Source organism: Salvia splendens, chromosome 5 (genome assembly GCF_004379255.2).
Source record: "Salvia splendens isolate huo1 chromosome 5, SspV2, whole genome shotgun sequence".
Lineage (NCBI taxonomy): Eukaryota > Viridiplantae > Streptophyta > Magnoliopsida > Lamiales > Lamiaceae > Salvia > Salvia splendens.
In genome coordinates, this window is record NC_056036.1 from 30,698,329 (window position 1) to 30,717,732 (window position 19,404).

Below are 19,404 nucleotides of genomic sequence, written 5' to 3' on the forward strand. Positions count from 1 at the left end.
TGATCAAGCAGATCTACTATTGATGGCGCTGGAAAGATGAGTCAGAAGAGAGAGAATACAAAGCTGTCTTTTTCTGCAAGGGTATTAATGCCAAATCATGAAGGGTATGCCCTAGGGATTGGAGCTGAAGTCGTCCTATAAAAGCAGGAGAAACTTGAAGAAAAGAGGAGCTCGGATCATTCATTTTCACACTGAGTTTCACACAAAACCACCGGGAGAATACTCCCCACCTCCTAACTTGGAGGGAGAGAGCCTAGTTTTAGCAAGAATCCAGTATTGTTCAACACTCCACTAGGAAGAAACTTAGTTGATTGCGCTCTCATATTATTGGCGCCTCGGCCGAATTCGAAACTCCCTTTGGTCGGCGCCACCTCACTTACGCCGATCACACTGCTTCCGGTCGCGCCCTCCACTACATTGAGAACTATGTCACGACCAAATTACTTCCCTTCTATGGTAAGTTCATCAATAATCATGTATAAATCATAAAATCTTAATTAATCAATCTTAATTAATCAATGAGAGTGAATTCTTTTTGGTTGCTGAAGTGCAGGAAGTAATGTATAGGAGCGAGTGTGTTTTCAGTAAAAATGTGATGTGCTACGCTGGGTCGAGATACCAAGACCTATGAATTCACTAGATCACTTGGTCTAGGAACTCAAGGGAACACAGAATACTCTGTCGTTGTACACACTAACCTCCCCTTCAAAGATCCCTCATCTCGAATACTATGGATTAGTATAGAGAAGCAGGGGTCGATCCCACGAAGATGGATACGTAAGAAAACATTTAGAGACTCTTGACAAAGGCGGCTGCTGCCACGCAAACAGGGTTGAGATATAACTACTACTAGACCTAGGCAGGAAATGTAAACACTAGACCTAGAAAGCTGTAAACATGCTGAGACCAAACATCATCAAGACTTCGATATATTAAATTCACTTCCTAGACCGTGTAAACGACTACCTAATTTAGCTAGACAGGAAACAACTAACAGTGGGGACCATGACCCAGAAATAGCGAGTACGACAGAAAAGCTGCAAATAACTGACTGAGAAAATAACTAACAACGGCATGCTTTTCTTCAACGAATTTAAACACAAAGATGGAGTAAACAGAGCACATACCCAGATTCGAACAAAATGTAAAAGTTTGATCATCGGAAACTTACGACAAGCCGGAAATAACGCAGATCTACATATACTAGACGAAGCGAAATGAAAACTCGAAGACTAGGCATCAAAATAAACCAACTCTGCTCAGATCTCACGTCGAACGCTTAATCCACTTCGGATCCAAGCTATCCGAAACCAACAACAACTAGATTCCACTCCATAACTTTCGATCTAACAGATCTACTCCGATCAACTCCGAATTTAAACGTTTCCACAATCAAGCTACAAAACCAAATTCAAACCTCCGATTCATTCACCAACAAACTCTGATCACTCTGATCCAGTCATTACTCTGCTCAGTTTCCGTAAACAATTACGAAACGCATCCAAAACAAGTAAGCTAGCTCAAACTCCAGAAAATCACAACGGCAAAAACAGAAATCAACATTATCGACATAACAGAAAATTAAACTTGCTTAAAACAAGGGAATAGTCGATAAAACAGAATGCCGAGCTTCGAACAGCGAAGCTCGGTGGAAACCACAAAATGCGAGAAATTAAACGGGGAACTTGTTTCTTCGCCCTCAACAGGACGGTGTTACACCACAGCTTGAAAATACGAGAAAGCAGAAAGTGAACCCAAGTGTGAAACCCCTTGAATTTCCCTCAAAGAACCCAAGTGTATAGAAAAGTGAACTAGCTGCAGACTGTTAGTGAGGTCTCCACCTTCGAAGATCCCTCCAGAATGCATGCATCCTTCCTTTTATAGACACGGACATAATCTTCTAGAACCTTCGTAGAAATCTCCATTCTACCCTTCAGTTCTGAGATTTACTCCGTCTTGCAATTTCTTTCACAATGTTCACTTATTCGCCAGTTTCCTCAGGCGTGTGATTGCCTCCTTCTTTTCCTGGACCTGGCAAATTTCTTCTATACACCTGGCTTAAGACATGTGTTAGACCCAGCAAATTCACGAATTTATCCCCTAGACCTATGCATGAAATTAGCCTTATCAAACTGCTCACACTTAAACCATGCTTGTCCTCAAGCATGAAAGACAAGAAAAAGGAATAAGGCAAATTTCAACGCACGGTCCCCAAGAACGACACTACAAACAAGACACTAACACAAAAACAGACTCCTAGACCTAGACAACTACAGACTCATAAAAGAAAACAAGCTTATATTGGAATATTACGAACAGCCACTACAGACGTAATATTGACCTCCCCATCCAAATCTGAAATTACAAGTAATCCGGGTTTCCATTTTGTTTATTATTATTTATTTCTCGCGCTTAAGATAGAAATGTCCATTAATTAATTAAAGTCTGCTATGGACTTAATTAATTAACATCTTATTAAATCCAAGAGTGGACTTAGCAAGAAACACTTATTTATTATTCATGGAATAATTAAATTCTAACTGGCCAGTTTCTGAATAATAAAACCTTGTTCAAGCTCCTCTTGAGGACATTATCAAACGAGACTCACCTCGCGCACGATTCAACATAATAGCAATCCTAGCACCGCTAGATAATGATCACCACTACCCAATATACCTGGATCGTTAGGTGACGAAAAACCCGCACCTTTGGTAAGTCAAAGTAGTAGATACTCAATATCGTATGCTCAATGCTAACGTACATTGATTAAGAAATAGATATTTATCAAGACCTCGTCTTTCAGTAGATAGCATAAAGACACGTCTTGCTGTTAGATCCATTCAGTGCTATACCACACCAACGTCATCTTATTTCAATAAGGCTTAAAAATAATCGGACTGACATTGCAACCTTTCACAATAGGTAGCCAAAGCCTATCTAGGTTGTGAAATTCTTCTTTTTCTTTTGCAAAGCATTGCTTAGAACCGACTGTAGTACCTTAATGTGAGCGCAGCCCACGACCAGTCTACTAAGCAAAAGACTTAGGCTTTGTTTACTTCTTATGCATTTAAATGTTTATAAAACATCTTATAAACGCACAAGTAAACACAATGTAATAATATACTGATTCTATTCGTGCGAACTGCTCGAATAATACTGAATCGGGTTAAAAGTGGATTGTAGACTTTTTTCGCATACAAGCAAGATTCCTATTCGTGCGAATTTGCTCGAAACATGCTTTTCAGTATACTAAACCTAACAATCTCCCACTTATACTCAAAACATGCTTTCGAGTATACCCGCTGCCAAAAACTCTCCCACTTATACACAAAGCAGGTATTGGAGCTAGATATATCGAACTACCATTCATTTCACATCATGTTTGAAACATGTTGCCACAAAGGCATTTTTCTATGAAAAATCTGCTTGGTTGTTCTCAGATAATATCTTTTGCGTCACTATGTCTTTGCTGCGTACTTGATCTTTAATTAATTTCATCTCTCTATGTGATTGTTTAGCTTATGATCTCGTGTTCCTCTTGAGTTAGCCTTTGCTAGAGTAAAAATACTCATAGGTATACTCAAACTTACGATCAAAGCTACTAGGAGTATACTCCTAATGTAAACACATAAACTGAGGATGACTTAGTATACTCCTAATGTAAACACATAAACTGAGGATGACTTACTCGATCACTGATTAGTCATAAGACTTAGTCAGTGTAACCCTAAGGACATTACATGAATGACTGGTAAACTAGAATATAGCGATTAGTCTTTCTCAAGTACTATGGTATATTCATTACCTCAATCAAAGTCCTTTGTCATGGTTAATATGATATATACTTGCTATGCAAAAGCACAACTAATATCAAACTTAGTACACATCATAGCATACATGAGACATCTATCTGCATAACTAGTCTCATAATTCTTGTTCTCACTAAGCGTCAAACGACACTTGACTGGAGACAAGACAATTCCATCTTGAAAGGTAGAAACTTTTGCATGGAAATTCTAATGCTAAAATGTTCCAAGCTATGTGTAGATATATGATTCCTAAGAGAATCTCAACATTCTTCCTAGCAATCTTAAAGACTTTAGATGCTTAGAATGTAATTAGTTTCTCTATAATCCTTTATCTTAAACTGGGTAGACAACCAGTTTCCTACGCTAGATGCCAATCTTAGTTGTTTGCAACTTTTTTATATTTCATCATCGTAGAGTACCAATAATACCATATTTAATGCACTTTCAACTTCCTTGTGCTTACTACACACTTAAAGAGCACATGTCAAATTCCAAACATTTGACAATCTCGACAAAACACTTATCTCTGATTTAGACGTTTGCCTAAGACCACAAAGGTCTTCATAAGCTTCTAATCATGTGTTTCTTGCCCTCTATTACATACCTATTAGGATGTTCCATGTAGATGATTTCTTCAAGACTTCTATTAATAGAAAGCTGTCTTGACAATCATGATACATACATTCTAATTATGTAAGTGCTGATAGACAATAGGATCGATTAAATCTTGGCACAATGACAGCGAGAAGATGATATTTCTCTTTGGGCATTCCGCTCTAATTAACACATTTGCTAAAATGAAAATATCAATTCAGGAGTTCCATTTTATCTTCTCCCTTTATTTTTTTTGCTCAACTCATAAAATAAAAATATAGTAGTATAAAATTTCGTGGCGAATAGAAAATGCTCCATTTAAGGTTTAGTGGAAGAATTACATTTTTTAAAGTGTACATAATGATATTAGTTCTTTTTTTTTCTGTTGAATTATTTAGAATTCGTAGGAGTATTTAATAAGTAAAAATCTTATAGCCAGTGCATAGCTCGGGTGGTTATACTAGTTATATTTAACGCCGTTGACGTATAATACAAATAACAATTAGATATCAAATTATCAAAACAATAAAAACACACCGAACAATAAAAATATGATTATGTGGTTTCCATTTTTAATTATATGAGTTGTCAAATAATGTGAAATCACCTTAATATATATTCTCAATAGAAATTAACTAGCTATTTTTTGTAGTGGACTAACACTACTATGGATGGAGAAATTAACTTTTTGAGATATAGAAAATGAAAGATGACTCCTATTTATATATCATGTATGCATGCATGCGTATAAAAGAGATCTCGGAGAACTAGACCCTTCGGGGACATCCGATAAAATTGGAATGATAAGAGAAGATTAACATAGCCCTTGCACAAGGATGACATCTCGAAGAAATCGCCCAGCAGGCCAGCAAAACCCATTGATGCCATATTTTTACTATTTAAACTTGATACTATCTTTTCTTTTCTTACTATACGTGTAAACATATGTTTGCAGCATATAATAACATCCCCTCTACTAAATTATTTGACATTCCTAGCTATATGAATAATTTGAGGGATGTATAGTTTAGGTTTATAGAAGCAAGAGGGGCCCTTCATCTTTGGAAGATGTGACTCTGCCCGTGACCCTATTTTTGGTTCTTGCCTTGTTTCCAAAATGCCCTATTAAATGTGATAATTGCTTCCAAACAGATGCTTCCATACAATCTCTAAAAAAACAACTCATTTTGTGGTACATTATTCAAGGCCACCCCATTGATTCAAAAGGGTAGTTATAAAATATTTAGTGGCAATGATGAAATTGATCTCATTTTTGGATGACACGAGCTTTAATGAGCAATTAATAAAGTAAGTGATATGAGGGGAAAAAGGGTTAAAGTAAGAAATATAATAAAAAAAAGTGGATAAAGTATGAAAGATAAAATAAAAAGTATAAGAGAAAATTTTCCATTTTTAAAAATGAGACTATTCTTTGTGAATATTCTAAATGGTAAAATGAGACTATTTTTCGTAGACGAAAGGAGTACAAAATACTAGACACAGTTTAGACTTATGCTGAAATTTTAATTTTAAAAGTAAAGTTATGCAGGCACATCCTTTTACTAGTACTACTATTACAAGCTCCACACACATCACTTCTATTTCATCACACAATGGGCTACTCTTGTTTCACACCACTACTCTTTTTGACCCTCTTCTTCTTCTCATTCCGGCCGTCGTCGGCCGATCTAATTCACCAGACGTGCAAGACCACCAAGTACTACGATCTCTGCGTGTCGACGCTGAAATCAGACTCCTCGAGCCCCAAGGCCGACGACGTCAAGGGACTGGCGCTAATCATGGTGAGGGCTGCGACGGCCAACGCAACCGCCACCAACGCCTACCTGTCGTCGCAGATGCTGAGCGCAGCCGCGAACGACATGAAAGCGGCGATCAAGGAGTGCGCAGACAAGTATGCATTCGCTAGTGAGGCGCTCAAGAGCTCCTCTCAAGATTTGAGCAGCGAAATGTATGATTACGCGTACATGCACGTGATGGCGGCCGCGGACTACCCGAATGGGTGCCGCAACGCCTTTAAAAGGGCGCCGGGGCTGCTCTATCCGCCCGAGATGGCTCTCCGGGAGAACGGTCTCAAGCGCATCTGCGACGTCGTTTTAGGAATCATTGATGCTCTTGCTTGATTAGCTGCTACTATGTCTGTGCTTTTTGTTGAATGTTTCAATGTTGAGAATAAAGTCTCTGTGTTCTGGAATTTTAATTTCCGAAGCAGAAGATCTGCTACTTAAATTATGTACTGTTTGACTGCTTTGATTTATTTATTTATTATACCGGACCAACATTTTTGTTTGTAGGTTTTCTTGAGATGGCATATTATCATACTTTAATGTAGTATGGAATATTGTTTTTTTTAACTTCTTTTTTTGTAAAATACTGCCTACTCAGATCTCGAGAGCTCACTTTCTATGTTTCTCAAATCACTTCCACATTTAAGACCATTCACAATAGGCGACCGTTGGACACCGAGGGGACGGGCTCCAATTGGGCGGACGGCAGTCGCTCGGCGCTGTCTCAGGGCTTATTGCGCAACATCAGACCACCGAGCCTGTTCCATCCCGCATTTTTATTTATTATTCCAACTCTATATATACAACTAATTGCACTTCATTTTATTCACAATTCTCGTTCTCCGGAGTACAAATTTTATTGACACCTCTCATTCTCTCCGATGGGCTAGAAAACGGCAATGCGGATGTCGAGAGGAGCTTCCAGCGGGTCTGCGTAAGTCCAATCGGGCGCCGCCAATTCGGATCTATCCCAAAGCATCAAGATGCAAGCGTCGAAGCATCTGTTCGACGCCGTCGTACATTTGGCCGACACAACCGACCCAAAAGTCAAGAGACAGTTATTTCTCGTCATGAATACGATGAGGCGCAATATGGGGTTGTCGATCGACGACGATGCGGAGGATGCTGGGGATGATGGACAAGACTCCGACGAGTGAGCCGGGCGATGTGTTCAAGCTTGAAGAAGGTAGTTTTTTTTTTTATTTGTAGAATTTTTTTTCTTTTAATAAAGTATGTTTGAGTTGTCCTCTTTTTTGTCCGATTAATTTCGTATTTGTTGTTTTTATATTTGATAATCACCAACAACTATTATGAATTAAATGGGAGGGCAGTTGGAGGGCCATGAGGTATTTTTAGGAGGACTAATGATATGGCAAGAGGTATTATTGGGAGGGTTGTGGGAGGGCATATTCTATTGTGAATAATCTAATGAGTTTTTCTCTTACATAAAGTGTGTACCACTCTAAACTAACAATACTTCAATTACTTTTTCTTTCTATCTCTTATACTTTACCAATTTCGCATTAAAACTCATTCTATCCAACAAAGTACTTATTTTTAGGGGACGGAGTGAGTATATTATATGTATTGAGCACGGCAATATTAACCTCGAGCACTCCCAAACTTGCAAACTAATAAGGCAAAAAAAAAAGTAATAGCCTTAGATACAGCACTACTTGTAAGTCCTTTCTACCATTAAAGTAGAATTCTCAGTCAAGTAAATATAGGCATCATCTTTTCTACCTGTGCATGGAGATGAATGTGGTAGGGCTAGATCAACAGGAAACTGCTAAAAATCAAGAGCAAAATACCAAGTTAATCGATAGCCATGGGGGTAATGCGCCTCTTTGCAGCCTTAGCTTGAGGTGCTGCTGCTGTACTTGGAGGAGCATGTTTAGCATCACCGTTCTCATCCTTCTCTTTCAGTAAATTCTCTTCCTTTTCTTTTCTACTATCTACAGAAGCACTGCTACTACTGACATCAACCATGGCTTCTTCCACAACGAGGCTCGTATTTTCATCACCCGTCACTTGCTTTTCCTCTACAAGACAAAAATTCATCAGTATACATGTTTTGCATCTTACCTAACAAAGCATATTGCATGTACAAACCGGATATGGGAATAAGTGCCCCAAGTTCTTGATTTTCAAATTCAAGCAGTGTGCAGTATCCATCTTGAGAGGATAACACTAGAAAATTACCGGACGGTGACCTGTATGAGAAATATAGAACAAATAAGAAAGCTGGAATAATTAAAGAATATATATATACAGAAAGGGGGGAGTAAAGATTACCATGCAATGTCTGTTATAGCTGCATAATGAACTCCAGCTACAATTACTATTGGTTGAATGCTTTCAGTGTCATAAATATACAAGGAGTTCAACGTGGCCACAGCAAATATAAGGCGATAGGGGAGCTTAAATGATGAAGCTGTCCAGAGAGAGAGATAAAATAAGATAAGTAAGAAGGCAGTGCTAGGACTTTTAGGTCCAAAGAGTGAACAGCAGAGATGAATCATACATGTAGTCGTCCCTAACAATTTAAACTTCATGGGGCAAAACCGAACTGCAACAACAGGTTTACTTGCACCAGGAAGCATTAGAGCAGGTCTGCTTGACAGAAGGCATAAAATAGATTTTCAGCTTATATATAACCAGACATGAAAAGCAAAACTATAATCTTATATGTCGACATGCAGATATTAAACAAAATTTAGCAGAGTTTGATCTAGTGAGTCAACAAAATAGGAATGTTTTATCAAGATCAACATGTTGACCGTATTGGAATATAATTTAGTTAGTTCTTGCCTGGAAACATCTTTTCTTGAAAATACATAAGCAGTATTGACAGGTTCAGAATTTGGTGCACTTTTGTGGGTACCTGAAATGAAAAAAAGTGTATGACAAGAGATTTTTTTAACTTCAGTGGAGGAAGTATAACATGCTCTCAAGCCACCGAACTATACAAGAATGTAAAATTTGGATACCAGCGGGTACAAGTAAAAATGATCCATCTGGAGACCAGGCTAATCTTCGAAAGAAAGATGGCAGTGTCTCATCAAGGAAAAGATGGCTTCTAGCTGACTGAATCATAGTCCAGTAAAACTCATTAAATTCAGTATTTAGTGTGAAGCAAGATATAGTACAAATTTTTTGTTTTAAAACCTTAGACTCATCAGGCACTGGCAACTCTGCCTTTGAGATGACATGCTGGCAAACATAATTTGACCTCTCAACACCTTTGGCTTTAGAAGGCTTGTTGACATAAATACGACAAGTCCTGTCTGAACTGAATGATGCTGCATATTTCCCCAAGGGGTCCCATGCTACACCCTGAACATAATGAAAATGTGCATCCAAAATTTGGTGTACAGAACCTAACATACGCAATAAAGAGTTAATGGCTTAAATTGCACACTTTGCAGGATACCAGTATTAAATTTATATTTGCAGTCGTACCCTTATTAGCATCCCATATGATGCATGAATTATCTACTGAACCGGTTATGAGACATGCCCCATCAGCAGACCATTGCAGGTCTAATACATCCTTACGATGAAACCTGAAAGAGTCTTATCCATGAATATATGGCAAATGACACTTATAACCAGTTACCGGCATATTCAATTGAATACATACTTTTTCATATACAGGGTGATTACACATTTTGGTTGCAATTATCAGGCTGCAAAAACTAAATATATTAAATGGATACATTGAATGCTCACACTAAAGACTTGTGGACTTTCCAAACTTCACCAGCATCAGTAACATTTAATTTCCATAAAATCAGCTCTCCACCTGCAATAACAATAACATAAAGCTTTAGGTTTTCTAGGGAAGAATAAAATTTAAATGAACAATCTAAGTTTAGGCAACTAACCATCAGCACCAGAAGCCAACTGGTCTCCTGCAGTTTTAGAATAAAGTTATATTTATGAAAACCTACTAACAGAGTAACAATCACGTGAACGCAAATCCACAACAAAAACAAAAGGAGGTCCCAGTTAATGACTACTAAATCTAAATTATAGTGTTCTTCATCACGCTTTACTAATATTACCGGATGAGTTCAGCAAGTGTCCAAATTTAGGTCCTTATTGTCCAGAAAATCTCATTAGCAGAAACGCAATCATTGGTCTTAACAGGGACAAATTCAGCAAATTGATTTACCTTCTTCTCCTTTCTCTAGTCTGTAGGCATGTAACCTTATTAACATTTCCATCTATGCATAAGACACTTAAAAGTTACATTGGACATGGACAAAACTACTGTGGAAATAATGAATCAAAAAGATTTATTCAGTACAAGGCTAGATAGAAAGCCAGAGACTGTATTATGAAACCATTCTCTCATTTAGGTGTCCTTATCATTGCCCCTCGCACTAATATCTGATGCACTGCCAGGATCTTCCATTAATTTGGTAGTTGGTACTAACAAGTGTATAAATGTTATTTTCATACTGTAGATGAAAAATCATTGAAGTAAACTTGGAGCACTGGGGAACATTTAGGCTGAATGAAAATCTCAGTTGAAAGTGAAACAATAAGAACACTGACCAGATGGGGAGAAGCGAAGTGCATTTACAGCAGAACTATGGTATGAGAGATTGCTCTGGTAAGTAACCCCAGGAGCCTTCTTTTGGTCAGAGCTAGAAACCGTTGCCCAAATCTGCATATCGCCATTAATTAGAAATACAAAAATCCACCATCAATGTTAAAGCAAATTCGAGCAATACTCTCCTCTGCACCTAAAATTGGATACCTATAATTTATGCTTGCAATTTTGAATTGGTAAAATTTGTAACAGAATACAACAAAAAGAAGTTTGAAATTTTAAAACCAAAGAAAAAGAAAGCCCAGAGTTTAAAACCAAAAAAACCTGAAATGACAAAATAAACTAAATTTGGAAGAATTGTCAGTTCCAATTAGACTAACTCTACTCAAAGCTGTGGGAAAAAATGTCTCCACGCAGGAAAAAGTTGTCAATTCCATGGAACTACTCGCCTTAAGAAAGTAAATTAACCTTAATGTCGTAGTCGGCGCCGGCGGTAGCGAGGAGGGCGGAGATCGGATGGAAATCGCAGGCGAGTACGGGTTTGGAGTCGTGCCAGTTGATCTGAACCGTTCCACCCCTCATTTTTCTTCTTAAACCTAAATTTGTTCAGCAATTATAGAGAGAAGAATTGCAAATCCGAAAAATTCAGAGGTTTACGAAGATGGTATTAGGGTTTGAGCAGTATTAATGGCGGGAGCAAGAGCAGCAGACAAGTGAAGGGGATTTGGGCGGGAAAATGGAGCTCAAGAATCGCTCTGGAAATTGTAAAATCGTCATCTTCTCTTAACAAGATAGAGCTCACCTAATTTATTACTCTCTCCGTTTGTCAATACTCCGTCATTGAAGTACGTCCATTAATATTTATCATACTTAGACATCATTTGATAGCTATGTCATGTTTCGATTAAATATGATACAATTTGTGATAGTTATTATAGTTTTGATTAGTTAATTTATCTTGGTTTATGAGTTATCCTGTTTATGTGTTCGGTAAAATTATGATTGTCCAAATTATTCTCATTAACTTAAGTTAATGACTAAACTATCCTTATGTTACCCTAATAATTCATATAAATGTAACAGCCCCTGCTATTCTCGCTTCTGAGCAGTATTATATTGTGCTTCCGCATCATGAAGAATCTAGTGAGTTTACTCATTTTCATCTAAACAAGTATGGCTTATTTCGTTTGTTTAGATGTCGATTTAAAGCTCCCCTAAGTAGTTTTATATTATGCTTCCACTTCAATTGTCGATTTACTGCTTCCACATCACAAGCGTTTTCGTTATTTTGTTTAGATTTTCGAGAGGTTTTTTTCCCCAAATTTTTGGGAGTTTTTTTTTCTTAATTGTGTGTTGATTTTATTTTATACAGTGTTGGTTTATGTATTGTGATGCATAGTGTTGTTTATGTAGTTTTTGCTTGTTTATGTATTGAAATATAGAGATAAAGGTGCTGAAAATTTATTATTTTTTCAAACCTTTCTCCAAGTGAAGTTGTTGGTTTATGTATTCGAATGCAGTGTTGTTTATGTGGTATTTGCAATGTGTTTTTATTAGTGACTGAAATGGTTTATTTGTTGTTTATCAGTTGTTCATTAGTTGGTTTTAGGAATGCAAAAATTGTTGATGCAGTGGTTGTCTAGTGTTTTTTATGCAGTTAATCTAAAGTTTTATGCTTTATTCAGTCTGTGTATTAGTATTTCCCATTCACATTGTTGCAATTCGAAAGGGTTGATGCACGTAGAGCGAACAGAGGTGATAAGTCCAGGCGTAGTTGGTCCGGAAAGGAAGAAGTAATCTTGGCTGCAACAATGAAGGAGATTGTGGCTCAAGGGTGGAAGTCTGATAATGGCTTTCGATCCGGATACCTCAACAAAATAGAAGAAGCCCTAAAACGTGAGTCAAATATCTATTCCTAAAAGAAGAATTATTCCTCCTTGGTGTAGATTTTAATATCAATGGTGATTTCAAAATTGATTGTGAAAATGATCAACAGGTGCAAATAGTGACGTATATTTTTACCCCTTGTTACTTGTGAATATGATTTAATTGAATTAACTAATCGAGTCATACTTTTTAACAACATATTGATGCAATGCTCGTTACATGAGAAACAAGCCATGGCCTTTCTAGTAGGACTGGAAGATAATTTTTAACAACATATCGGCATAGTCCATGTTGAAGATTTCAGCCTCAACGATTTGTTCAGTGGAGAGGGAGCGAGTGACAGCTTAACGACGAATGCAACTGCTAACAGTGTGACTGCAGGCGGGAAGGCACTCTAAACTTTGATGATGATGGGCAGGAGTACAAATACATATTTCTAGCAGGCGTGCATTTCGTCAATGTTTATCCCATTCAATTCAGATATGAATTGGCAAATTGATTAATATCTCTGTAATTGTAGGGCAGTTTTCCCATAAAAATTACACCACTACAACTATCCCTAAATTAATGCCTCTTTAAAAGATCCATATCATACTAAAAATCCGGTCTGTAACAGACTACATTCAAAAATACTTTGTGCACAGCTTGTTTGTAATTAATGCAGCTGACAAATGTATATTTGGTGATTACATTAAGGGTAAATGGGTCCTAAACATATGACCAAAATACGAATTTGATCCAAAACATTCACTTTTTGAAAAACTTGTCCATAACAAATGAAATCCTTGTCGGAGTGGATTAACCTCCAAAAGAACAATTGTTTTACTTTACGAAAACCCATTTTAGAGTAACAAAGTAAACAGCGGATTAACTTCTAAAAGGAGTTGACATGCCAAAAATAGTACTCCCTCCGTCCCGCTTTAGCAGTCCCGGTTGAGCCGGACACATGTTTTAAGGGGTATTTAAGTGTGTAATAAATAAATGATGTAGTGGAGGTTGGGTCCCACTTTTAAACAACTTTTTTTTACTTTTTTGCTTTTAAGTGTGTAAAATAAATGATGTAGTGGAGGTTGGGTCCCACTTTTAATTGATGTAATAAATAAATTGATGTAGTGGACATCAATTTTTATGCACCGAGTTCAACTGGGACTCCTAAAGCCGGACACCCGAAATTGATCAACTGGGACTGCTAAAGCGGGACGGAGGGAGTACGAAGTAAAGAACTCTTGGGGCATAGATAAAAAAAGTATAGCAGCGGAAATAAGGTTTCAAAGAGAGTCAAGGATGACGCCTATGTATGAAGACACAACGCATCCAAAAATTTCCAAGGCCGACTCAACATCCACCGCAACATCCCGCTCAACCTGCACATAGGGAAAACACATGCAGGGCTGAGTACTTGTTGTACTCAATGGGCTCATGCCGAAAACATTTTATATATAGTTATGTCATCCATACCAGTGATCTCGAGTTTTACATGTAGTTAAGAAATATCACGAGAACACAAAAATATTTCATAGACTGGCCAGTCAAATAATCTCCCCACTTTCTCAACAATCCATAAATCACAATCATCATTCCATGTGCGACGAAAGTGTGGCCACACTATTCACCCACGAGACCGGCCGACTAGCAAGGACGGCTCACGATCCCACCAGTGTACACAGCCTGATAGGGTTTGCGGCCCTACTCAGACCCGAATTCGTTTCGTAACACAGCCATATAGCCTAACGAAGCAAGCTCGGAGGAACTAGGCATCAGGCAACAATCTCATAAACAAAACATCATGGCTTGACATAACAAGTTAAACCACCCTTATAACACCACATCATATTTTCAGAAAATAAAATATTTGTAAAAGAAAGCCCACCTCGTTTGCTTAAACAATTCAATATCCAACTTAAGGCAACCCTCATTCCTCGTGCTCACGTACACACAATAACCCTTGCCAACATCACAACACAAATCAGCCTTCCATCAATTCACATTATCATGCATGTCCTATCGTTCCTTTCCTCGTTCTCTTAAATTACACATCCCAAACATTCATCAACATAAGAAAAACATGCCATAATATTTCTCAACGTGTCACACATAATCACGTCATAGGGTACATTCCTTAATCATACATGCATCATATAATTTACCCAAACTTGGCAACAAGTGATATTTCAACATAACAACAAATCTGACAGAACGTTGCAGTTGGTTTGTAAAAATCACCAAAACTCCATCCTACCTCATATGAAGCTAAAATTTGGTCACAACACAGTATACACATTCAAGTTCATCCAGTTAAAATTTTACATCAAAATCATGTCATTTGGTCAGTCAAAACAACAATGAAACTCTCTGGTCGGGACACAAAAATTCAGGCAGTACTGCGCAGTTCAATTGAAAAATTTACCAAAACTTTATCCGATGTCCAATCAGGCTGAAATTTTCACACAACATAGAAGACGCTTCAAATTGCATCCAGTTCAAAATTCTCATCAAAATGAGGCCATTTGGTCGGTCAAATAGAAAACGAAACTTTCTGAGCGAGAATACAAGTTTCTGGCAGAATTGCGCAGTCGACTTCAAATATTTATTAAAATTTCATCTTTCATCACAAGGGGCTGAAATTTACACACAACACAGAAACCACCGTGAAGTTTACTCAGTTAAAAATTCGCACCAAAATAAGATCGTTTGGTCAGTCAAACACACGTCGGAATCCACTATCCGAACACCACAGTTTTCAGGTTTCACAATTTCGAAATTAGGGTTTCTTCCTCATTCATCCAAACACAATTTTTCATGCTTCCCACACACAAACATGCTTCAAAAGGTTTTCACAATCATGTTCTCATATAATCACACATCATTCACCAATGATTCATTCAAACTTCACACATATTCATTCAAAATCGCATATTCACAATTCTCTCATACAAAACACAAATTCCCACTGATTAATTATGCGATCTATGATTCCTACACTCACTATATGCATGAGAGAATCAAGAACAATGTTTCAATGGAGAAGATGAGGAAAAGATTTTAGTTATATCTTCTTGAATAAAAAATTAAACGGTAGAAGTAAAGATTGATGCGATTCGTCGGGAACTCTTGAAAATTACAACTCCAATGGATGCAAGAACAAGTATGGAAGAAATTTTGGAGAGGATGAAGAGAGTGAGAGGAGAGTGGCGTGTGGAGAGAGGGAGATGATGAAGGTGGACGAAGATTTGAGGGAGAATGGGGGCTAGGGTTTAGTTTAGGTGATTATATAGTCCTAGGTTTAATCCCAAAAATTAATTAATTGTGGAGGAATAAAATAGAGGCCAATAAATAAAATCCCACAATTAAAAAGAAGGAAATTTCAAAAATTGGGTTGAAAAAAATTAATAAGGAATTTATTTGGTATTTACTTGGAGAAAAATAGATTCACAATTTAGGAAATAAAACAATGACTATTCCATAAACAATGGAACAAAATAAATTAAATCTCCAAGTAGAAAAAAAGGGGCCGAAAATTCCATAGGGAATGCACAAGGAAATTGTTTAAATCCTCAATTAAATAGAATAGGGTTTAAATTTGGTAATTTCTTTATAGAAAAAGAGTCCCATAAAATAGGTAACAATTAAATAAATTTCCACACGAAAATTAAACAAAAAGGGCGTGCGACACAAGGAAATATTCACATCCCCAATTAATTTGACTTAGGTATTAATTTGGTATTTCATTGAATAAAAGGGGTTCCACAAAATAGGAAACAAATATATTCTCCTCTACAAAATAGAGGGGGGCGAAAATTGGCTTAATTAGCCGCAAAGAAATAATTCAACTCTTAATTTAAATTAGGGTGAGGAAATAAAAGGTGGCAAGATTTAATTGGATTTAAAATAGATCAAGGGAACCAACAAGGTACCAATTAAATCAAAGAAACTAATTCATCCTCCTAATTAAAAATAGCGAATATTCGAAACTCTAAAAAATAATAGGCTAGAGTTCGAATTTCATTAGCACAATTTAGGGATAATTTGATTTGAATTTAATTTGGATGAATATCCCAAAAAAATTAATTAAATCCAAGAAAATAATATAATTTCCAATAATTGGAGGGGCCGACAATAGCCACTTTATTTGGCTAGAATAAAATGCATGATCTTATTTAAATTGATCCCCCCACATTTGAAATATAAATTGTTCTTCATTCCAAACACCCATAATCATTTATTCCACATAATCAAACTCAATCACATAGCAACAATTAAATTTCATAAATAAAATTCCCAATCGACATATTCAAATAAGAGTCGCAAAAATTTTGGGATGTTACAATTTGCGCACGAGATAAGTTGGAATTAAGTCAAGTTGATCAGTTTGAATTTCCTCTGGATCCACTCACATGCATCTGCATGTGAAGATATCCATCGATCGGCTGGATCATTTTGACCTTCCGATTTGATCAGCCCACAACGACAGGGGAACTCAGAAAACAACTACGAGAGATAAAACAAACACAAACATCGAACACAAGAACAAGTGCTTTCACTTTAAATAGAAAAAATTACACACAAGAACAGGGAAGAAAAAATGAGAATGAGGAAAAATGAGAAATAAGAAATTGATCTTGCATAAGAGTTAAAGATTTCTGATCACCCATAAATTGTGCTCGGAAATCTGTGAGCACGTGTACTTGTGCTCGAACATTTCCGAGCACAATTTTTGGGCACTCGTATTTCCTAGCAATCCAGTGAACATAATTTATTTCACTCACAAACTATCGGTGGAAAAATAATAGTTATTTTTTTCCTAAATAATTTTCCGACCACTCGTTGTATTAACCATTTTCGGAAAATGGTCTGTGTTCATTTTTCCTCGCAATTGTGGTCAATGTTGTCCTAATTTGCGAGCGCAAGGTGTGCTGGGAAATATGTTGTCGGAAACGAGCATATTTTTTGTAGTGAATATTGGTTACTATGTTGTTCTTAAGGTTACATAAAATAATAGAATTGTTTGATCAATTAATTTTAAAGAATAAATCATAATTTGAAGGCCAATCATATGACTAATTAATTAATGTTTTTAACTCAAAACCGAGAACATTACAAAAGGCAAGCAATTTGTTTGTATATAAATCCTATGCGTTGCTCGATTGATTTTTATGTTGATAAGCCTATGGTGTTAGGGCTACTGTTTTGGGCTGATTGTGCATAGTTTTGAGTTGTTAGTGGGCTTGTTTTGAAACCATTAATACGTTGAAAACAAAATTAGGTTATTTTTCTAAAATCTGTTTGTATATAAATCACTTTTTCGCAGCAATCTAAGGGAGCCGATCATGTTTAGCGAATACGGTTAATAAATAGTCTTTCTTCAAAAAAAAGAAGGTTAATAAATAGTCATTCCTTTCTTAATTTACGAGAATAGCCATTTCATTTCTATCTTCGTTTTGTTTCCACTTCCATTTCATTTTCTTCGGATACATTCCATCAAGCACCTCGAAAAAATACTTCCTCCGTTCCCCATAAAATGCCACATATTTCATTTGTGGAAGGTCCCCAATAAATGTTCCATTTTATTTTTACAATTTTTAGTAAGTTTTTAGTTAGTGAAACTCAATTCACTAACTTTATGCACCCGCTTTTCTTCACAAAGTTAAATAATTTATTAAAACTCGCACTTGTCAAATTATGAGACATTGGATTGGGAGATTAGGGTTTAGGGTACATGGATTAAAGGTTGGTGCCAAACTCTTCATTGACATTGACACCATAATAGTCGGGAAGATATTAGAAGTGGATGGGAGTTTTGGTATCCAAAAAGAAGTAGGAATTGTTGAATATGGTGTGTTTTGATGTCATTTTTACTTGTTTGTTTTTGTTTGTTGGGAGAACGTAGTAGGATCGCTATGAGCGTGGCTTGGTGGATGGTGTAGCTAGTCTTCTATGATTTTTGCCTTTTGGATCTGCTTAGATTAGACTTAGATGCTGCTTCTCCTTTGTTTTTGGTGATGTTATGCTTTTTCCGTTGACGGACTCCTAACTCACCAATGATTAAAGGATTGGAAACCTTTTTTTATTACTTTTTCAAGTTATTCAGTTTTAGCTTTGTTTTTTGTATTCCTAAAGGTTGAAAAGTCTCACGAAATATTGTTGCTTGACAAAATAGAGAGAATCCCAAAATAGTGAGTTGTTTTGTGAAGAAACAGTTTTGCCAAGGTAACTTATCTTTTCTTTTTTGATGTCCATAAGGTAACTTCTTAACGTATATTTGTAACTATCGAATTACAATTGTGAAACAATACTCCAAAATACCAAAAACTATATTTCCTCATATGATGCAAGAAAATCAGCTTCTTTCATTCTTGTTATTAATTTTCTTCTATTTTTCTTAAACAAACTATCATACTCTAGATAATTTGAATTAATAAGTGTACTGTGTACACTTTTACCTCACCAAATTTGTCATCCGTCATCAACTTAGAACATAGTTTCTCAGTAACATTAATGTATATAATTAACACAAATACCTTACGTTTAGCAAACTAAACCCTAATTAACATTTATCCAACCATCCACAAGAGAATGGTTCATGATTTTGTAATCTATCATGTGTGGTAATTTAAAGTGTTACCGCGAAACACAATGCTCCTCCGTTCCCAAAGAGTATGAACTATTTCCTTTTTTTCATCCGTCCCTAAAGAGTATGAACTTTCTAATTTTGAAAAATTCAAACAACATACTACTCTTACACATCATT

At 36.6% G+C, this 19,404-nt stretch overlaps 2 protein-coding genes, 1 long non-coding RNA gene and 1 pseudogene across 4 annotated transcripts; 3 read left to right on the plus strand and 1 right to left on the minus strand.

The window, feature by feature from the left end:
• The first annotated feature begins 5,173 nt into the window (after positions 1-5,173).
• Positions 5,174-5,297, plus strand: LOC121806087 (annotated as a pseudogene).
• A 659-nt stretch (positions 5,298-5,956) lies between these two features.
• On the plus strand, positions 5,957-6,710 carry LOC121802456 (cell wall / vacuolar inhibitor of fructosidase 2-like). Its single transcript, XM_042202133.1, has one exon. The coding sequence runs from the start codon at positions 6,017-6,019 to the stop codon at positions 6,542-6,544; it is 528 nt and encodes a 175-aa protein (XP_042058067.1). The 5' UTR covers positions 5,957-6,016; the 3' UTR covers positions 6,545-6,710.
• A 1,100-nt stretch (positions 6,711-7,810) lies between these two features.
• LOC121803393 (chromatin assembly factor 1 subunit FAS2) lies at positions 7,811-11,577 on the minus strand. Its single transcript, XM_042203064.1, has 12 exons — positions 11,238-11,577; positions 10,772-10,883; positions 10,096-10,122; positions 9,941-10,013; positions 9,671-9,774; positions 9,377-9,588; positions 9,199-9,295; positions 9,020-9,092; positions 8,733-8,821; positions 8,504-8,642; positions 8,321-8,421; positions 7,811-8,250 (listed from the first exon to the last, which is right to left on the minus strand). The coding sequence occupies exons 1-12, from the start codon at positions 11,349-11,351 to the stop codon at positions 8,024-8,026; spliced, it is 1,368 nt and encodes a 455-aa protein (XP_042058998.1). The 5' UTR covers positions 11,352-11,577; the 3' UTR covers positions 7,811-8,023.
• A 302-nt stretch (positions 11,578-11,879) lies between these two features.
• On the plus strand, positions 11,880-13,345 carry LOC121803394. 2 transcript variants are annotated; one of them, XR_006050983.1, is made up of 2 exons: positions 11,880-11,912; positions 12,499-13,345. It is a non-coding gene; the product is annotated as an uncharacterized LOC121803394 (long non-coding RNA). The 2 variants fall into 2 exon arrangements; XR_006050982.1 differs by having other exon boundaries at positions 11,886-11,940.
• Positions 13,346-19,404: the final 6,059 nt, after the last annotated feature.